At 36.7% G+C, this 19,309-nt stretch overlaps 1 protein-coding gene across 1 annotated transcript; it reads left to right on the top strand.

Moving 5' to 3' along the window:
* Window positions 1–7,502: 7,502 nt before the first annotated feature.
* Window positions 7,503–17,941, top strand: LOC135680833 (uncharacterized). Its single transcript, XM_065195034.2, has 6 exons — window positions 7,503–8,265; window positions 14,000–14,062; window positions 14,453–14,545; window positions 15,292–15,342; window positions 15,903–15,968; window positions 16,105–17,941. Exons 1-6 carry the CDS (start codon window positions 8,155–8,157, stop codon window positions 16,531–16,533), a joined length of 813 nt encoding a protein of 270 aa, XP_065051106.2. The 5' UTR covers window positions 7,503–8,154; the 3' UTR covers window positions 16,534–17,941.
* The last annotated feature ends 1,368 nt before the right edge of the window (window positions 17,942–19,309 follow it).

Here is a 19,309-nt window from a genome sequence, read left to right as displayed (position 1 = left end):
GATGAATTTTGCTTTGATTTTGCAAAAAGCAATTTATGGTAGTCAGTAGAATTTAAATGATGAAAAACTTTTATTTTATTTATCTCCCTGCTTTTTTATCTGAAAGTTTAGCAAGGAATTTTTCTCCATCATTTTCCAGGCACTTGAAGGGTGTGGCTCAAAAGTCAAATTATTATCTAGCCCTAACTCCCTGCCGCTAAAATCTATCCCTGATTGACAGCCACCCTTTCGTCTACTCTTCCATACTCTGGGCATTAGAGCCTCATAACTACGGGGATAAAACATTGTGGACAGCTGGGGTGGCAAAAGATGAGTGCTCAAAAAAGTTTTCTGTGGCTAGTTTCTAACTATGTTTCTGGTTTCTGAGACTAAATAATCTGAGACTCTGGTACCCAGGGTAACTTTTCCACCATGCCGTGAAGTATCGTCAAATGATAAGTTATTATAGCAGCTCACATCTCCGACACACCCCTATGAGATCAAGGTAACCGCTTCTTGGCACTAATTTATTTTCATGTGAATTTAAAAACCAACAAATTGTAAATCTGATTTGAGCACATCGAGAGCTTCCTGAAAATTTTAATTGCCTTAAAGTGTTTGCCTGGTGATAAAGATGCTGTACTTTTATGATTGGTTTCTTTCGTGGGGATTTCAAAGTGAAGTAAAACATACAAGAAGTAATCGTCTCTCACCGTTTTCTGAGGTTAAAACAATGTCACGCTATTTACTTTGCTTGTAATTCATACCACAAGATTTATATCATTCGATACTAAAAAATTTTATCACTCTTTTCTTTTCATAAGAACAATTTTATAAGAACACAAGCCTCTAAATTTGTCAAAATTTAAGAACAATTTAAAAACAGGCTGAGGCTGAGCTACTGTAAAATGTCATTTTGAACAATGTTCATCACAAAGACGAGGAGTTTTTTTGCCATCTCGGGGTGCTTCTTCAATGAACTTTGAAACTTTTCGGAAAATAAAGGAAAAGGATGTCTTACTTATTTTGTTGGCAAATGAGGCCTGAACACCTCCCTAGAGCGAAAAAGCTAGCAATCTTACTACTTACACCCTATTAATTTAAGAACAAATTAAGAACAAACAATCTTTTGGTGGTACAAAACTTGTAAATAGCTTTGAAAAAAGCAAACATTTAGTAAACTAAAGCTTTTCGTCTGACACTCTTCAGAGTTTAAAACGTCAGAACATAGATCGAAAACTCTACGCTAAGAAATATATATACCCAGTTGTGGATCGAAATAGGCCAATCAGAAACACGAGCACATGACTGTAAAGGTTGACCAATCAGTGCCGCTTGCCTATTAGAATGTTACCAATGGAGTCCTAAGGTGAAAACGAACTCCTTTTGTCTACACAGTAGCGGTTTTTTCGTGCTTATGTAGATAGATTCTAAAACTGCTAGGTGGAACGACGATCGGGCTTTACCAATAATCCGAAACATGTCGCCATTATAGTTTTTTGCACAAACTGGGTTTTCTAGCAAATGCTGCCCGATAGCAGAATCGCAGGTCTTATTAGTAATTTTGGATTTGCAAGACCGAGTTGGCTGTTTTCTTTGGGGATGTGTTTTGTTTCTAATATTAGATGGAACGTGTTGTTTTATCCTATCCTCCAATCTTTGGGTGGTGCGTCCTACGTAGCCAGAATCACACTGGCACGTGAATTCATACACAACAGAACTTTTTTTGTGGCAGGAACGCAGTCCTTTTGAATGGACGGAAGGGCCTTTTTTGCACTGTAAACAACACGTGGGTTAACCGCGAAGAAACAATTTGTTATGGCCTGTTTTATTTGGCTTTCAAAACGTAGGGAGCTGTTACCGATCCAGGGTAGTTTTAGATAGACCGGGCACTTTTGAGGACCAAATTTTACGTCAGCCGAGAAATTTCCTATCTTCTCCTTAATGTAAACTGAAATAACATGTTCTGGATAGCCGTTCTCCAGAAAAATCTTAGTTAGTTTTTCAAGTTCCGAGTCGAGTTTAGACTTGGAACAAATCATCAGTGCCCTATGTGTGAGCGTTTTGATGAGGCTGATTTTTCTTTGTTTTGGGCAAAACGAACTCCATCGAGTGTATAACCCCGAAAATGTGGGTTTACGGTATACACTGGTGAGAAATCCAGTGTCAGATTTTTCAACCAAAACATCAAGAAATGGCAAGGAGTTATTTTCTTCCTTTTCAAATGTAAAATGTAGGGCTGTGTGAAGACCATTAAGGCGTTTTAGGAAAATATCACACTCAGCCTCTGTTTTGAAAATAGTATATGTGTCATCCACATACCGAAAATAGACACCTGGCTTTTGGTCGCAGTCAAACAAACGCTCTTCATGAAAGCCAACAAAGATATTGGCCAATGCAGGTCCCAGAGGGCTACCCATAGCGACACCATCCTTTTGTTGGTACATTTCATTGTTAAAGCTGAATTCAACTGAACGTGTTGCAGTTTTCATCAGTTCAATGAATACTTCCTCTGGGAATGGTGGGCTATTAAGCTCGCTCCGGTACAAAGCGTCGGCACATATTTTGATGGTCTCATTCAAAGGGACATTAGTGAAAAGACTGCTAATGTCAAAAGAACACATGAAAGATGTTTCGTTTTCGATGTTCAAGTTTTGCATGAACTCAGCGAACGTAAAAGAGTCCTTGATACAAAGTCCAAAATTACTAATAAGACCTGCGATTCTGCTATCGGGCAGCATTTGCTAGAAAACCCAGTTTGTGCAAAAAACTATAATGGCGACATGTTTCGGATTATTGGTAAAGCCCGATCGTCGTTCCACCTAGCAGTTTTAGAATCTATCTACATAAGCACGAAAAAAACCGCTACTGTGTAGACAAAAGGAGTTCGTTTTCACCTTAGGACTCCATTGGTAACATTCTAATAGGCAAGCGGCACTGATTGGTCAACCTTTACAGTCATGTGCTCGTGTTTCTGATTGGCCTATTTCGATCCACAACTGGGTATATATATTTCTTAGCGTAGAGTTTTCGATCTATGTTCTGACGTTTTAAACTCTGAAGAGTGTCAGACGAAAAGCTTTAGTTTACTAAATGTTTGCTTTTTTCAAAGCTATTTACAAATTAAGAACAATGCAACCACAGATTTTCAAAAAATTAAGAACAGTTAGCCTGAACTTTAATTTACTGGTTCTTTAATAAAAGCGTGTAATTAACTTTTTGAAAGTCTCATTTACATGTTTTATAGCTATCGGAATCTTCTCTGAACCAGACTTGTTGTAATGTTTTGTTCAGCGAAAGGACGCTAGGGCCCAGACCCTATATATATTGTTATGTTTGTAGAGTTATAAAAAGTTACGTTCGAAGCACGCCGTGGTTTGAATCATCTACAATCTGCCCATTAGGCCACCGTAAACATAAATATAACACTTGTTATAAAACTTCAGTAGAAATAAGCAAGTGTTTTCTAGAGGGGCGGTGTTCTAGAGGATGTGGCCTAAAATTTTTTTCAGTAACGCCCTTTTCAGCCCTCTCACATTTAGACTGTTGCCGGTCCCTGAGTGGAATTGTCTTCGACCACCTCTTTCATTGAGACCTTGGTCCCCGCTGGGTACCCAGGGTAACGTTTAGCGAACATCTGATTAATAAGGGTCCGGTTAAACGGATATTGGAACCCCTTTGATGGACCAGTTTCGCCTTTAATCTAACGTGAATTCCCTACCTAAATATAAAACCTACATTTCGATTTTGTAGGCCTGCCAATAAAAATTTGCTGAGCATTAATCCCGTTAACTTTGTTCACAATATTATCTATTTTAAAACTTTCAAAATCAGATGTATGAAACTGTTTCAACCAAATGATATAAACTTTAACTGCTAGGTAAAGAGATGGCAAAATCCTACAAAAGACATTCTATCTAGTAGAACCTAATATGAAACTCAATTGATGACTGAAATACTTATTCTTTTTAAGTCCTTAAAAAAGATAACTCCACCTTAATCTAGGTTAATGTACAATATTGATGAATAATCAATTAATGATATAAAGAATGCGCTTAAGGGGACAGGCAAAATGAAAAAATGTTAGATAATCCAGATATTAGAGCAACTGAGGTGAAATCTTTTGACTGGCGAAAGTATCAGCTCTGTAAAAGAGGCCTTTTTCTCAGACAATCTGTGTCGAAGTTGCAGACAGAATTGAAAGCAATCCATTGCTCCATAAACTCGTGAGAGCCTTGTAGAGGATGCAGAGCCCAATAGCGTTGCTTGAAATACTTGCAATTAAATGTGTTACGAGTTAGCTAGCTGAGAAACGGCCACGTGAGAACAGGCGCTTTCCCCATAAAATAACAGTTATCCTTAAGCAAACTTCAAATCTTTCATTAACTCATGTCTCACTCAATTTTTGACATATTTACTTGATTTTGCATACACGTTTTTTTATAAAAAAACAGGTTTATAAGAAACCTAGTACTAGAGCCCTAAAAGTTTAAGAAACTTTTAGAACTAAATCAATATTTTTAAGAAACTCCGAAAAAAAATTAGACGACTTTCTGAAAAATCAATTTTTGCTTGATTTAAATTTTCTAACACATTCTTATTTAGGGTAACACAGGTTTTCGAGTCTACTTGTAGGTGGGTTTCCGATAACTTTGCCATGAAATACTTTTACAAAATTGTTTTCAGTATCAGTTTTTTAGTCAATGTTCAGCAAGCAGTCCTCGTGTTTCTCATACAGCTTTACTTCACGGCAAATAGAAAAACGCAAGCAACGTTGTTCAATTTCGTGTATTCAAGACGAGCATCTCACCGAAGAAAGTCCTATGATTTAGCTGCCCCGTTACAAGGTCTTTCGTTCGCTGAAGATGAGAATGTCAGTTTGTATCGAGCTTTAGACTGGATTGAAAATGCATGAAACTTGAAATCAAATCTTACTGTTGTGTTATAAATTTTAATACATTTGATAAGAGAGGGAAAATGCAAAATTTGATGTTAAATGTTTATCTAAAAATAAGAAACTTTTAAGAAACTTTTAGTACTAGCAACTGGTGAAAAATTAAGAAACTTTTAGTACTAGGACCCAAGCTTGGTTTCTTATAAAAAACACGGTATTTAGAGGCTTCTAATGGTGTTATTTCAGGTTATGTAGTCAAAGTTGAAAACTTTTCTAAATTGCGTTTTTTATTACATGAACTATATTGGGAGATGTTCGTTAGTTGAGACTCTTATTCACTTCCTCCCCTGGTTTGATATTTTCTGAAGACTTGGATCGCTTTCAAGACACCCTTTGAGTCTCCCTCAGGGGGGGAACGATACCCTGTATTCACTTAATTTCTCTGCTCATTGCGCCGGACATCCAACTGGCATACACTTCCTTTGCTGAAATTATCAGTTTAACAGCAATGGATTCTTGGCACAAGAAAAACTCATTTCCTCGAGACAAATTTTCAAAGAAATTAAATGTTACTATTTTTCTCTGTAAAAGTCCTTTGTTTATGATAAAGTTTCCCTTTTCTAGTATTTCTTTTTGCAAAAACGGTGCCTTTCCAATAATTCTATCCTTCAAGGTCAGAGCAAGAAAACTACCTTGGTTTGAATTGTAATCTTATAAGAATAAAATATTTTTTTCGGTGGGAACTTTGCCTTTTTAGTCACCCCGTCTAAAATGATGATTATTTCACTGTTCTTAGAACTTATCTTTTAATCTTCGAACTTCCAGTTTTAGTTGATGAACCTATAAAATAAGTGCAATTCCTGTGGATAAGCAGGCGTGGCTTTAAGTTGCTTCCTTTTGCACCCTTCCTTATAAAGCAGCACTGCCAGCAGGCACCGCGTAGCAGGGAGGGCTGAGGGGGGGGGGCTTTAGCCAAATATGCCTAATATTAAGTAATAAACTACCAGTAAAGCCTCTTTTATAATGTTTTAGCCCCTTCCCCCACTTTTTTTAAACCCCACACTCTTCTCAATGCTCCGTGGTGCATGTGCCAATAGTTACCAACATTGGGAGAGACCGTATATGGAACTGGTTCAATCAGATTTATGGGACAGAAAATATGGGTTATACTGCCAAATGATTAAAAAACCGAAAAAAATCAAGCCTTTAAACGAAAATGGAATTAGAATAAAACATACATTGCAATCGCATATTGTGTACAAATTAACTCGCTGGTGTGGGATTTTTAAATTGGTTTTGTACAGTTTCAATTAATGTATAATTGCAGATATATTACTTAAATGTATTAATAGTGCTACATTTATTATACTTAATACTTTCACTTAATTTGTTTTAATTGGAAAAATTGTAACTTTGTTCAACAGTTGGCTAGAATTAACTTCACTAACTATACAAAACAAGCTATAGTATTACTATTACCATAATTATCCATTTGGGCAGCTCTCTGAATAAAGCATTAATATTCTTGCAGCATTTAAACTAACCCCTTCCCCCCCCCCTACGCATTTTACTTTTGCTACATTCAAATGGCATTAATTACAGTAGGATTACAGTGTTGTCTATGAACACATTAAGAAAGCTCTTTGTGCATTTTCCAATAGTTCCAATGAAACTACTATCTATCAAGCCATTTAAATGTAGACTTACTACGTGCTAATAATGTATTTTGAAGAAAAAATGGAAAGATTTTCACGAGAAAGATATTTTAATAAGAAATCACTTTACAATGTAAATGTGGTAGAAAAGTCTGGCAGTTGTTTACAATCTAATGGACTTTAAAGTTGTGGATCATCACCAAACCCAGTTTTTATCAAAAAGGTTAAGATTTTTCTAGGAATACGTAATGGTACAAGCCTGAAATTAAAAAACCGTGACATTTTGAAAAAGTCACAAAATTTGAAGAATTTCATTTGCTGTTTCAAAGAAGGATTCATTCAATTCCCTAAACCATTGTTCAAGTTTACGTAGTATTACGTTGAACCCAACTTTGCAATCGTATTTAATTGTATCACGTGACATGCAGCTCATTTTACATTACGCATTACAATCCCGCTGAACCAATAATCACGTTCATTCTAACAGAAGATTTTATATTTGGCTAAAGATTGAGGAAGGAGATCTGTCTTCAGTGCGTTTAACATAGAGTATTACGAAAAGCTCCTCCTCATTCCTCCAACCAAAGGGAAATGTTGAAGAAGGCGCTGTACAAGACCTTTCAATATTTCCAAACTCTCAACCAGGAGCCTACCTTATGGCGAAATAATCTTTCAAAGAAAATCCTCTATCAGGCTTGTATAGTGCCGATAAACCTAGCTATTAAAACTAAAGTTAAGCAGCCTTAAAAACATTGAAGCTCCCGAGGATAGCCTTAAGTTTCTTAGAGACCATAGCGAGTTCTTCTTGAGAAAGTCTTATCTCTATACTGTTATTATTACCACGCTGCCTGTTATGTCAATAACGGAGGAATTGACTCTTCAGTGCTAAGGTTATTATGATCTATGGTCTGAAACGTCGCATGAGCGCTAAGTTATTCAAGGTCACCCTCGCAGTTCATACGCCATATTCATTTGGAAGTAAAGCTTGATTTGAACACATTGAATAATCTCCAACATTTCATGGAATTTTCTCTCAGTTAAGGCATAACACCACTTCTTCCGAGTTAAAACTTTTTTCAACGGAGGCCCCAAAGCGAATTTTCAAACAACACAGCAAGATATCAGCTTAAAAGATAATAGTCGTGCATAAAAAGAGATGCTTTTTCATTTCGATAAAACTGATCGCTGCTTGTCGGGAATCGCGCCTTACATTAAAGTGGTATAGAATATGCTAGCAAAAGAGTTGGACAGTGTTGAGGATTGGCTAAGAATAAAGAGAACTGGAAACTGGGGACCAGCCATTGCGCCTAATATCAACAGTTGCGGAATCGCAGCAGACTATTAGGACTGCGCATCAACAGGGCACGGTTACAGAAGACAGGGACACTTGCTGTGGAAAGAAAGAGTTTTTCAGAGACAGGAAAGTCGTTAAAAAAACAGGGAAGTTGTCTTTATATGGTTCTGATTAGGCGTTGATTTACTTTGAGAAGTAGACTTATAACAACAAGACGTTACTGAGAAAACTGTTCTTTGAAAAATAGACACTGCCTGCAAAGGTATCATTTTTGCTAAGATTCGAGAAATTGATCTTGGAGAGCTTGTTTGAAGAACTCATCATCTGGAATCATGAAGTTGTACAATATCTTTGTTTCAACTGCAATGTTCCTGCTTGCTATATCGGAGCTTGAGTTTGTTTCCAGAATGACAGCAGTTGAAGCGAAAGGCAAAGGAAAAAAGGTAAGTTGTATTCCTTTGCAACTGGTTTTACATGTAAAAGGGGGATTTTTTTAGTTGTAAAACAGCTTATAATACTTTGGAGTGCTTATTCCAAGTCATAACCAGAATTTTTACACCAGGAAAGAATTAACGGAGACCCCGACTAAATATATGATTTTGTTGCCTGTCAGGATATTCAGGTAGCTCTAAAATTGTTCGCGAAAATTCGTAGATCCAAAGTAGAGTAAAGTCTTTTATGTTTTCGGCTACTGCCAAAGAAAGATCAATTTCAGGATATGCCACATTTGATTGGCAATTACAATACGCAGTAAGGGATTCTGTGCTTGATATCCTATATTCATATAAAGAGGTGCTAATATGGAGAAGTAAATCACATTTGCATGCATTGTTAAATGGAGATTAGAAAGGGAAGCTTGACAAGAAATCAATCTTTTGGATTACTATGTTGCTAAAACAAAGTTGGCGAAAAAATGCCAGGGGAAGAAACACGCCAGAAGGAGTGTTAATTCATTTTCGGTAGTTCTCAGCTCATGATAAGCAAAACATATTGTGAAAAGGACTTTCTTACAAGCAGGGTTACTTCTGTACTGATCAATAGCATCGAGGGTCGGTTTAATAGTTTCATGAGGTGAGCTAACGTGAGACTTTTCAAAAGTAACTGGTGTACAAGAACAGATAACGGATGTTTTTGAAAGGCAAGAATCCACGTTTATTGAAACTAAGTACAATGATTTCCCTTTGAGCATTTTTCGAGATGAGTAGCACGATTCATGGATTGATAATGCAGCCCGCTAGTTTTTGTAAGGTAGTCTTTGAAGTAACAGAAAATGTTTAGGGAAAGTGGAACGCTTTTGTCAGTTTATTTTCAGATTAAGTTCCTTAAAAATGTACACAGTCATTCACGTCTCAGTTTTGCTGTGAGAACTACGTGGGATAATCACTCGCGCGTTTATGACTCAAGACAAAACGCAGGCAAAATGTAGCTGAGTTTGAAAGCATATTTTACGTCACAAGATCCATTCTTTAATCCTGTAAACGTGGCGGTTAACGGCAAAAATATGGTTCTTCATTCAGAGGCAGCTGCTGGGTTTTAAAACCCTGAATAAGTGTGAAATTTAACAAACTCGCTTATACACCCTTTTCCTATTGGCCCCAAAGCTCAAACAATTCTAGGCTTTTACTTATCTCTAAAGGGCTCCAAGCTTCTTTCGTAAGTTCTTCTGCTGCAGAAATCATTTCCGTTATCATTAAGTTGATGAACAAACAAACGAGTTTTGGATGTAATAAAACTTTATTAGAGCAAGTTCAATTTTCCAGGGTGTGGTTGGCAGATAAGACGGTTGAAAGTCACCATCTATGTCCTCTGTTAGACCAAGTTTAAGAAAAATTAGGACAACCTTTATAAAGTACTTTTCTGCTTTCGAAAAATTCCCATATTACACATGAGCTAAATTATGATTCATGAAACCAAGGTCAAATCTGGAAATGTCTGAAACGGAATAAACTAAAAAATATCGCGAAGTTTGGTTTCATACGTTAAATTTCCTGAGGAACTGAATGATTAAAGGAGAGGGGGTAGACATATGACACCTATTTATTCCCCTTTGATATGACTGCTTTGAGACTTTTATCGTATGCAGAGCAGTTAGAAATCTTACCGTGGTTATGCTATCACAAAGGATCACAGAAAGGCAAAATTTGAGAGCTTTCTATGCGAGTTATATAGCAAAGCGAAACAATCATTTTCCATGAAATTTTAAATACTCAAACATTATAGGCTTTAAGCAACTGCCAAAACTGAATGTGTAACTATCGCAATGAATCATCTTAAGGGCAAGCGCCATGAACTTCGGGCAGATCTGCATAAGCATTGTTCATTTTACATTAACACGGAGAGTGGAAACGAGAAAAGATATCAAAATCAACGAAAAGCTATACAAGATGCCTGAAGCTCTGCAAGGCAATGAATGAACCTTTGAAAAAGCAAAATGAATAAAGGAAAGATGATATGTTATTCTAGAACTTATCAATTCAAAATATTGCAAAACAAAACAAAAAGAATCAAAACAGATATCCGTGTTTGCAATGCGATAGAAAAAAAGTTGAAAATTCCACCCACCAACTTGTCTTGAAATAGAAGTTAGAGGTGATAAGGTAGCAGCAATAATGGCTTGCTATGATAAGACAATCACGGAGGTGGTGTGCGTGGAAAGATAACATATTTTCTCAAAATGCGTGAAAACAAGAATGATGTTTATAGCGTCATCTGTGCATGCTTGTCCAATCAACAGCAAGTAAACAGGGGCCACACGAGGATGTATGTAACATGGGGACAACGGGGGCGACTCCTTCCGGCATTCAGCCAACAGAGGCAGTTGGGGACAAAATATGAAAAGATGCACATACTTCAAATTTCTTGGGCCCCTTTCACTGACCCACCAAGTTATGCAGGCGTCTCTGGTCTACGCTAAAGAAGGGTTGAAGGGGACGATGACCATGGACAGCCATGTTTACCTTGCGATTGTTGTCCTTTCGAATTTAAAGGTGTGGCACCTATTCAAACAAGAGAGGAATCAATTAAGGTTTTATGCTCAAGTTTTTCATATCGATATACCTCAGCCAACAAAAAACTTTGGGGGCTGAATACCAAAAGGGGTGAGCCTTCATAAAGAGACACACAAAGGTCTAAATAAACTAAATAAATTTTTTATGATGAAAGAGTTAAAGAACATCATTGCTTAATCTCTTGCAAACATAATTTCAAATGATATTTTACAAAAGAACACAACAACGATGAAAGAGTGGCTGCCATATGACAAGTGCACGTGCAAGTCCTTTGAGCAGCTCCAAAGCAACATTTAGTATTTTGTTATTTTTACTTGAAAACGCATTCAGCGCTACTGAGAAAAGAATGTATTTTTAGCCATCAACGTCATTGGGAGCAGAGTGAAACTACTGTTTGGAAGAAGTGAGAAATTGTCATTGAAAATCTTTACAGATCATGATTTTCTAAAAAAATATGGATGTTACTTGTAGTTGTAGTTTCTTATTGAATAAATATAACAATGAAGCACACAAAAATGTAAAAAGTTTAACTGTCGACAAATACAAGCCACTTTATTTGTTAACCTTGATGGTTCAGGAATAGATATTTACAACAAGATCTCTTCAGAAATTATAATCTGAGAAGATGACGTGCACTAGAAAAACCAAGGCACTTTTATTATTTCAAAGCCAATTTGTGCCATTTCACGGGCCGTGATTATCTTCGGCACATACGTGTAATCTTGGTTGCAATTGTTTACAAAAGTGTGTTAGTCGCAACATGTGTTCCTGGCCTTTATTCTTACACTCTATTTTCACTTTATAATGTAAGCAAGTCACTTCTCTAGTGAGGGGAGTGGTAAATTTCTTGCAAGGGAGTGTTTGACATTAATAGGCAATGCAGGAAATGTAGTGTTAGCCGGTGATCCATTGTGCCTAATTTCAAAGGAATATAAATTTTTTTTTTAAATAGAACCAGAAGGTTTTGAGATGATTTGGGGGAATGGCGAGGCCATGAGAACACTCAACATTTGTTTTGTCCCGTTTTCCTTCAGAGAGAATAAGAAGTCTATGCTTCAAAGACTGGAGGAAAAAGAATTTATCAACTTTCTATTCCACATGAAAAGAAAACAAATGGATAAATTTATCATTTGGGATGGGAAGGGGGGGGGGGGGGTAAAAAGTACGAGATGAATCCAACTAAAGCGAAATAAGCACCTCCCGTGAATATAATCGAACAATCATAATACAATGAAGGCTATTTTCGTGATGAACTTAAGTTATATTTTGATGTCTTATAACCTCCATAATTTCCATTGTGAGTTCATTTCAACGGATAGTATCGCAAAGGCAAACTATTGCTTGGTTATCCTTTTGAGATTTCTTGAAAAATAAAAAAAGGTATTCACTTCGCCTTCACCATGAACGTATCGTATTGCTTCGTCAATAGAATTGTAATTTTTAAGGTTCATGTTGATAAAATTAACCGAAGTTATTCAAAATCAGAAAGCTTTGGGTAGAAGTTTTAAAGTAGTACTCAATAACAAGTAGCATATATGTTGTAAGGCCCTCACGGTGAATTTCAAAAGACGCTATTTACAAATCACCGGCCCCCTTCCCCTCAAATCAATCTTGGGATTGGATTGTTAACCAATGTAGTAATCCCCACTTATTTTGTAAGCCTCTTAACCAACATTGACCCTGGGGGAAGGGGGTTTAGGTCACCAGCGCATATAATATGAAGATATAGCACGCGAATTCCTTTTTCGTTCAAATGTCTCAGCTATTTTTTGCCAAGATTGTAGTCTTGACCAGGTCCTGATATTTCAGAGGGTATCTTTTAAGATAATGGCTCATGAGGTGCAGAACCAGGACAAAATCGCCACTCCATGACTGAAACCATTGCTTTTGCTCAACCACTGGTGGCTAACAGCGGCCTAGTATTTATTGCTTTTTTCCTAAAAATATGCTCATGGGGTAGGCCCCTTATGAGGTTTGCCCCACCTGGCAAAAATCCTTTTAAGATGCACAGGGAAATAGGTTCAGTAAAAGCCAGCTCGTCTCCAATTTATGATATTTCAAAAATGTAGATAGGAAAGTGGTTATTGCGACGGGACTGTGGACGTCGCGTGAATTTTAACTGCCAAGTTGGATAAACCACCCATTAAGTTTTGGAATAGCAAATTAACGATGAGATGTAAAGATCGATACTGGAATGTCAAGCTTGCGGTTGTTTATTTCCAGCGATATAGGATGTTTCATGCCATGTTTTTCTTTGAAATTGTCAAGGAATAATCGCATTTAATAACCGTAAAAACGAGTGAGTTATTATCCATACTAATGATATCAACTTTTTTTGTATTTTGAGATGGAAGTTTTAATTATCACTAGCTTGAAAAGATGCCGAAGAAATATGTTATTAGGGCCTAATCCGAGTCCCGATTAGGCGGATTAGCGATACTATGTTGGTAAAAGAATCATAGACTGAGGCATGCTTCAGCAGGATTTGTGGGCTGGTATTAGAAAATATTAGCAGGCAGCAGCTTGGGACGAGGTCACATACCTGCTCTAACAGAATAAAAGCGTTTGAATCGTTGAGAAATCATATTATGTAGGGTTTGAATTGTAACATCAAACGTTTTTCAGAAATAAAACAGTATCAATTTACTATACAGTTACTGAGTCAGGAGAACTGTAATTTGCAACAGGCCCATCGAAAGGGGCAGGAGATAGATTTACCCAGATCCTGAGCTGATAAAGACTCCAAAAAGTTATGACAAAGTTCCCAACAATGACAACAACAATAACAATCAAAATTTTAATGACGTCATAACGGGCCCCGTCATTCTTTTTGCCCCAGTTCCCAGATAAAGTCCAGTGGCAGCAAAATAGAACTGTTTTCTGCTGTTTTTTAGAACGTGGAAGCTTCGTTCCATAGCAACAATTTCCTTTAGATTGGTACCTTTTTCCATAAGACTCTATTAGACAACTTAATTTCTCTCTGCTCCTATTCCGTATTTTATACGGGACCTGGCGGAAAACGAAAACTAATGGCTCCGACTGGCGTGCTTAGAAATTTGAATTTCTTTTCGTAGTGTTTATAAAAATAAACAAGAACTGCCTAATGAGAAACAGGAAATACGAATTAAAATCTGCATGTTTTCGATTATCTGTTATCTTTTCATCCTAGTGTAAAATCGAATTTCGCTATGGAGAGTACGTCGTTCGTTGTCCAAAGAAGCTACCTAACAAGGTAAGTTTAGCAGGGCTTTCCTATGGAATCAATGAAACATAATTAGATTCAGGGCTTTCATATCAAACTAGGTAGGAGGGCGATACCCCATAAAACCCCAGGACATTTCTTCAGACAATAGACTATTGTCTTTTTTTGTGGAACCAAAACAAAGGCTTTACTTTTGAGCTGGGGATTCTAAAATGATTGATAACATACAGTCAACGCCCGATTTTACGAATTTATAAGAAAAACAAATGATTGTTCCAAATATATTATCGTGTTATGATGTGGAAATTTTGTTCGAGTCTCTATACACTTCCCTGACGTTTTCACTTATAAATTATTCAGATTTGTTCTTGTATGGAGCTCTCAGCTTTCAAACCCCTGTTTAAACAATTTGTGTTGCAGGAAAGCCAAAGAACAGTTACAAGAAGGAGAGGACCTCGAGGCAAAAAGGGAGAAAAAGGACCCCCTGGACCTAAAGGGCCAGCTGGTCCCAAGGTAATACCTGCAGAGATTGCAGTCAATCTTTAAGACTTGCAAATTTCAAGGATGCTTCATTACCAGCGTCACATGCAGTAACTTCTACAAAGATGGTGCATAGTTCATGCATATCTTTTGATATTTCTGAGCTACTGAGATAGCAATTGAAGGAGAGATACATTTTTCTAAACATCAACATTATATTTAATTTTTCGAGCATGCCTTTAATGAATATTCAATCACACCCGAAAGGGTTCATAGGCCCTTGAAAAATGTTTGCGACCACGCCTTTTAGAATAGCAGTTAATTGTATCTTGCTGTTAATTTCTTGCAATCATCTAAAACGCTATACTATTTTAAGACATACTTTTGTTACGTGAGATTAATTTTTTTTCTCAAAATGAAGTTCCTTAATTTTTGAGGCCCTGGGGTGATTTGCCCCTCTTGCCCCCTCGGCGCTCCTATCTAGAGCTAGAATTATACCCGATTTAAATCATTAGAATACGCGTTTGGCTAACGTTCAGAGAAACTATCTTACCCTTGAATAATTATGTGAATATCTTCTTAAATATACTAATTCCCCTGCAGTTGTCTTGTATTCCATATTTCCAAAGCATCTGACCTTGACTATTGACCATCTGAAGAAAGAATTTGCAAAAGATATGGGCTCCTATGTTATACTAACAGTAGTTTCAAGATAATATTTTGATTTATTTATAAGAAGAGACCTGTATAGAAAGTGAGAATGAGTTGTTGTTTAACAGGGTGACGCAGGAACTCCCGGACTAAGTGGCCAAAAAGGATCCGCGGGACCAGTAAGTGAACTTTCAAATTTGTTTTGAATGGTTATCATTTATCGGTGCTGCGACATAAGTACGACTGCACGAACTAAATATTATTACATAGTGTTCATCTCTCCGCCATTAATGGATGGCCTCATTTTAATTTTCCTTTGCAATCTCTCTCAGAACAAAACAATGAAAAGTTTTCATTTATAATAAAAAAAATCTGCAATAGAGTAAACAAGTTTTACATAAAATAAATGATCCATTAGTTTAGTATAAATGCAATCTTGCAATTTTTATGAATTGTATGTCCTTCGAAAAGATAAGGCATTTAGGAACGGCTGTAAACATTTATCTTTCGAGTTCTATGCAGGATGCAATTGAGGTAATCTTTATGCTGTAAATTCTCTCCATTCGGAAACGCGATCATACGATATTGTCCTCACCATCACCCGTCACCAATTACCGTCTCAGATTCGTCTTCAAATTTGCTATAGGAATAAAAAGTGAAGCAAACCATTGGAATTATATTCCTTGCTGTAATTCAAAACGACGAGTTCTATACACTTAAAAAGTATTCTCTTTTGTAGATTGGACCACCAGGTGTTGCAGGATTACCAGGGAGTTTTGGACCTAAAGGAGCAAAAGGAGACGAGGTTTGGAATTTTGTCTTCTGTGAGACTTCTTTCTAAGGCTGCAAAGGTAATTTAGTCAGATGTACAAGGCCTGTGATTTTTATAGCATGTCTCATAATTACATAAACATTTCCTAATGTTTCCACTTTTTATTTAGGGTGGCATGGGTCCAACTGGTGCCCAAGGTCCTCCAGGTATGCCTGGAAACTGTCTCTCTGACAGTCCCATTTATGTTCAACGCAACGGAGTCCACTGTCTACCTGGGCCAATTGGGCCTCAAGGACCGAAAGGGACGTCTGGGCCAGAAGGTACTCCTGGACCAACAGGTAGAAAAGGTGAGGCAGGATTAAAGGGAAAACAAGGCGAGAAAGGACCCAGAGGTCCTGTCGGTCTTCCTGGGTTGCCTGGTACACTTGGAAAAATTTCATGCATGACACGTTATACCGAATGGATACGACAGGACGATGTTTATCAGATAGACAGTATTCCTGTTCTTTGCAAAGCAGCGGAATTCATGCAAGGGTTCGTTGTTGAAATGAAAAGGACCGATTTACGATACAGATATTATTGTTGTGCTTTTTCATAGAAGACCGAGTGAGATGTACTCGGAGAGCAGAACTCTTACAGTCGGCCATCTTGGTTGATAGGAAGCTGGACTTCCCCCAGCTTCTTCAGGGCGTAATCAAATCTGTTTTGCTTTATCACAGACGTAAACAAAGACAGCCCAGTTTTTAAAGCGCAATTGTAATAATCTTGTATGATGTGCGTAATGCACAGGTAACTTCTCATCTCTCAAATGGTTATGTTAATATAAATCTTGTTGCTGTTTCTACGATAATTAGATTTAGCCTCACCTCATATTCTCTGGAAACGCGAAGTTTATTTTCAAGGAAATTAATGTTAGTTTAAATCAGTATGAGTGGCTGGAAAGAAAACATTAACGGTTTTTAAAAACTGCATATATGAACTATAATCGAAAATATGATAAAGAACAGCAATTCTTTTTTAACATAAATTTTAGTTAAATACTTTTTTAACTTGTATGGTATCTAGGAGTATATCTCATGAATTTTTTTTGTCAGTAAACTGAACAGATCGGAAAATCAGCTGACAGTAGATAAAGTAGGAACAAAGTAGTGTATTTCATCTTTTTGGGTTTTTTCTATCTTCATCACCCTCCACCCTACTCCAATCTTTGGCTAGAATCTCAAAATACCTTACTGGTGATACATGTTTTCCGTTATGCATAGATACTACATGGTTGATGAGTTTTTTGATCAAGTTTATAACTCTGTACCTCTTCTGCTCTCCACTACTCTTCAAGTCTAGTAAAGATACATTTGCCTTTTTAAAATATCATAGATTTCTTTCCAACAGATATGCAAGAGAACAGGGGTATAAATGAGGCTTAATAAAGTTGCCCGTGACATTAGCCACGACATTGAGAAGTTTTATGCGAGTTCCTAGCTATATGTCCTTATTAATCTTCTTTCCCCATTATTTTGGTACTAACGGCATCACTAACTTTCTATGTGTCAGATGTTCACACATTTTAAAGTTGCCTGTAAATAGAAATTAAATTATCAGCCATGACAGCATAAGAAGATGCAGGGAATCGTTTCTCAAATGCCTGTCCCTTTGTTTCTTGAACATTCCGGCATCGCTTACTGCTAACCACCCTCCACGATCTAGCATAAAACTTTGGAACACGCCAAAGCAAGCCGATCTTAACAGATTATTTTTGGATATATATAACTTGCTCACTAAACTGACAATATTCTAATTTTTAAAGCATAATCAATCAACCTCTGTGGTTATTGGAATATTTTGTAATTTATGATAATTATCAAGTATTTTTATTCTGTATTTTAGAGAGCATGTTTTTTATATGAAGCATTAGATGTAAAGATTCAAGGAAACAATATTCATGTAAATTTAACTGGCATCTTTTGTCGTATTTTGTTTTGATTTCTTGATAACTTTAAATTGTTCGACATTTGGTTTTTATCTCGAAACTTTGCGATCAATATTCACGCGACCTAATTCATGGTCATAACAAGGATGAATGATTTCTGTGATTAAACTGTTTCATTGAGAGAAGAATACAGAAATTAGACAGGATATAAATACATTGGCTGCACGATCAGCTGATGAATAAGCTTGTCAGCCATGACGGTCTTTATACAGTGTATAAAGCCAAACACTATAAATTATCAAGGTTAACATTGAGTTTACCAGTTATGTTCTTGCTGAATCCCCTATACTAATGCAGATAGCATTCGACATCGAGACTGTAAGTCATAACGAGTCTTTACCAACATTGATGCTTTGCGCGCAGCGTATGGAGCAAAACAGACGCTACAGCAAAATTCCAAGACATCATGTTGCGTCGATCATAGTGGATAAAAAAAAATTGAATTGCGATATGTGATGCTATATCAAGGCTTGATGCTGACGAAGACTCTTAAGCTTTGTAACAACGCTTTTTACTATGCCTTATGGGGATGCTCTATAACTAGAATTAGAACTCTGATTCATCTGGATCCAACTATAGAAATTTCATATACATGTCTCTACCTAGATTGGAGGTAGGCACTTCTCTAAAGAAGAATACAGAGAATGTAAATCTAGTTGAACGTTTGCGAAGTAAACTGAAAATATAAACAAAAGTCTTGTATATTACAACATAAAGGAAGGAAATGGTTGAAATTATTGCTGATTTTGATGACAAAAAGAGCAGAGTATCGTCATAGTGTTAAAAAGATTAGCTGACCCAAGACTCTGTCCAGGTCTCCTCCCATGAACAGTTGACCTCGTGCTACACAGTTCCTATATCGGTATGAATAGTGTTTAAGAATAATGAGTATCGATATGGTGAAAAAGGGCACCCGTGAATTCAGCTACTAGAGCAAGGCAGTGACGTAGACGGAGATTAGCAACGAGCTAACACTGACAGCAATGGGTATAGTATAGCATAATATAGTATAGTAACGTATAATATAGTATAGTGATAGTATAGAATAGTAAAGTTCAGTAGAGTAATAGTATAGTACAGTATAGAAATATTAAGGTACAGTATAGCTTAGCATTGGTTATCATCATCAGGTACCATCTTCTATCAGAAGGTTGGCTACCATGACCCTCCAACTATCCCAAAATCCGAGTTTTGGTTTGTTGTCATGGTCATAGATAAAACCATAGATAAAGAAAAGTGTAGTAATAGTATAGAACATTGTAGTTTAGTATAGTATAGTATAGTATAGTATAGTATAGTATAGTATAGCATAGTATAGCATAGTATAGCATAGTATAGTATAGCATAGTATAGTATAGTATAGTATAGTATAGCATAGTATAGTATT

This window comes from Rhopilema esculentum, chromosome 18 (genome assembly GCF_057945365.1).
Source record: "Rhopilema esculentum isolate cy_ngs chromosome 18, ASM5794536v1, whole genome shotgun sequence".
NCBI classification, from domain to species: domain Eukaryota; kingdom Metazoa; phylum Cnidaria; class Scyphozoa; order Rhizostomeae; family Rhizostomatidae; genus Rhopilema; species Rhopilema esculentum.
Note: the sequence above shows the minus strand (reverse complement) of the source record. Positions and strands in the feature narration are given on the sequence as shown.

Bases quoted from the DNA above. Each gene is read 5' to 3' on its own strand.
- LOC135680833 (XM_065195034.2), top strand. From the start codon at position 8,155: ATGAAGTTGTACAATATCTTTGTTTCAACTGCAATGTTCCTGCTTGCT. The intron at 14,063-14,452 runs GTAAGTTTAGCA...TTTGTGTTGCAG, and splicing joins CAAAGAAGCTACCTAACAAG to GAAAGCCAAAGAACAGTTAC. The intron at 14,546-15,291 runs GTAATACCTGCA...GTTGTTTAACAG, and splicing joins AAGGGCCAGCTGGTCCCAAG to GGTGACGCAGGAACTCCCGG.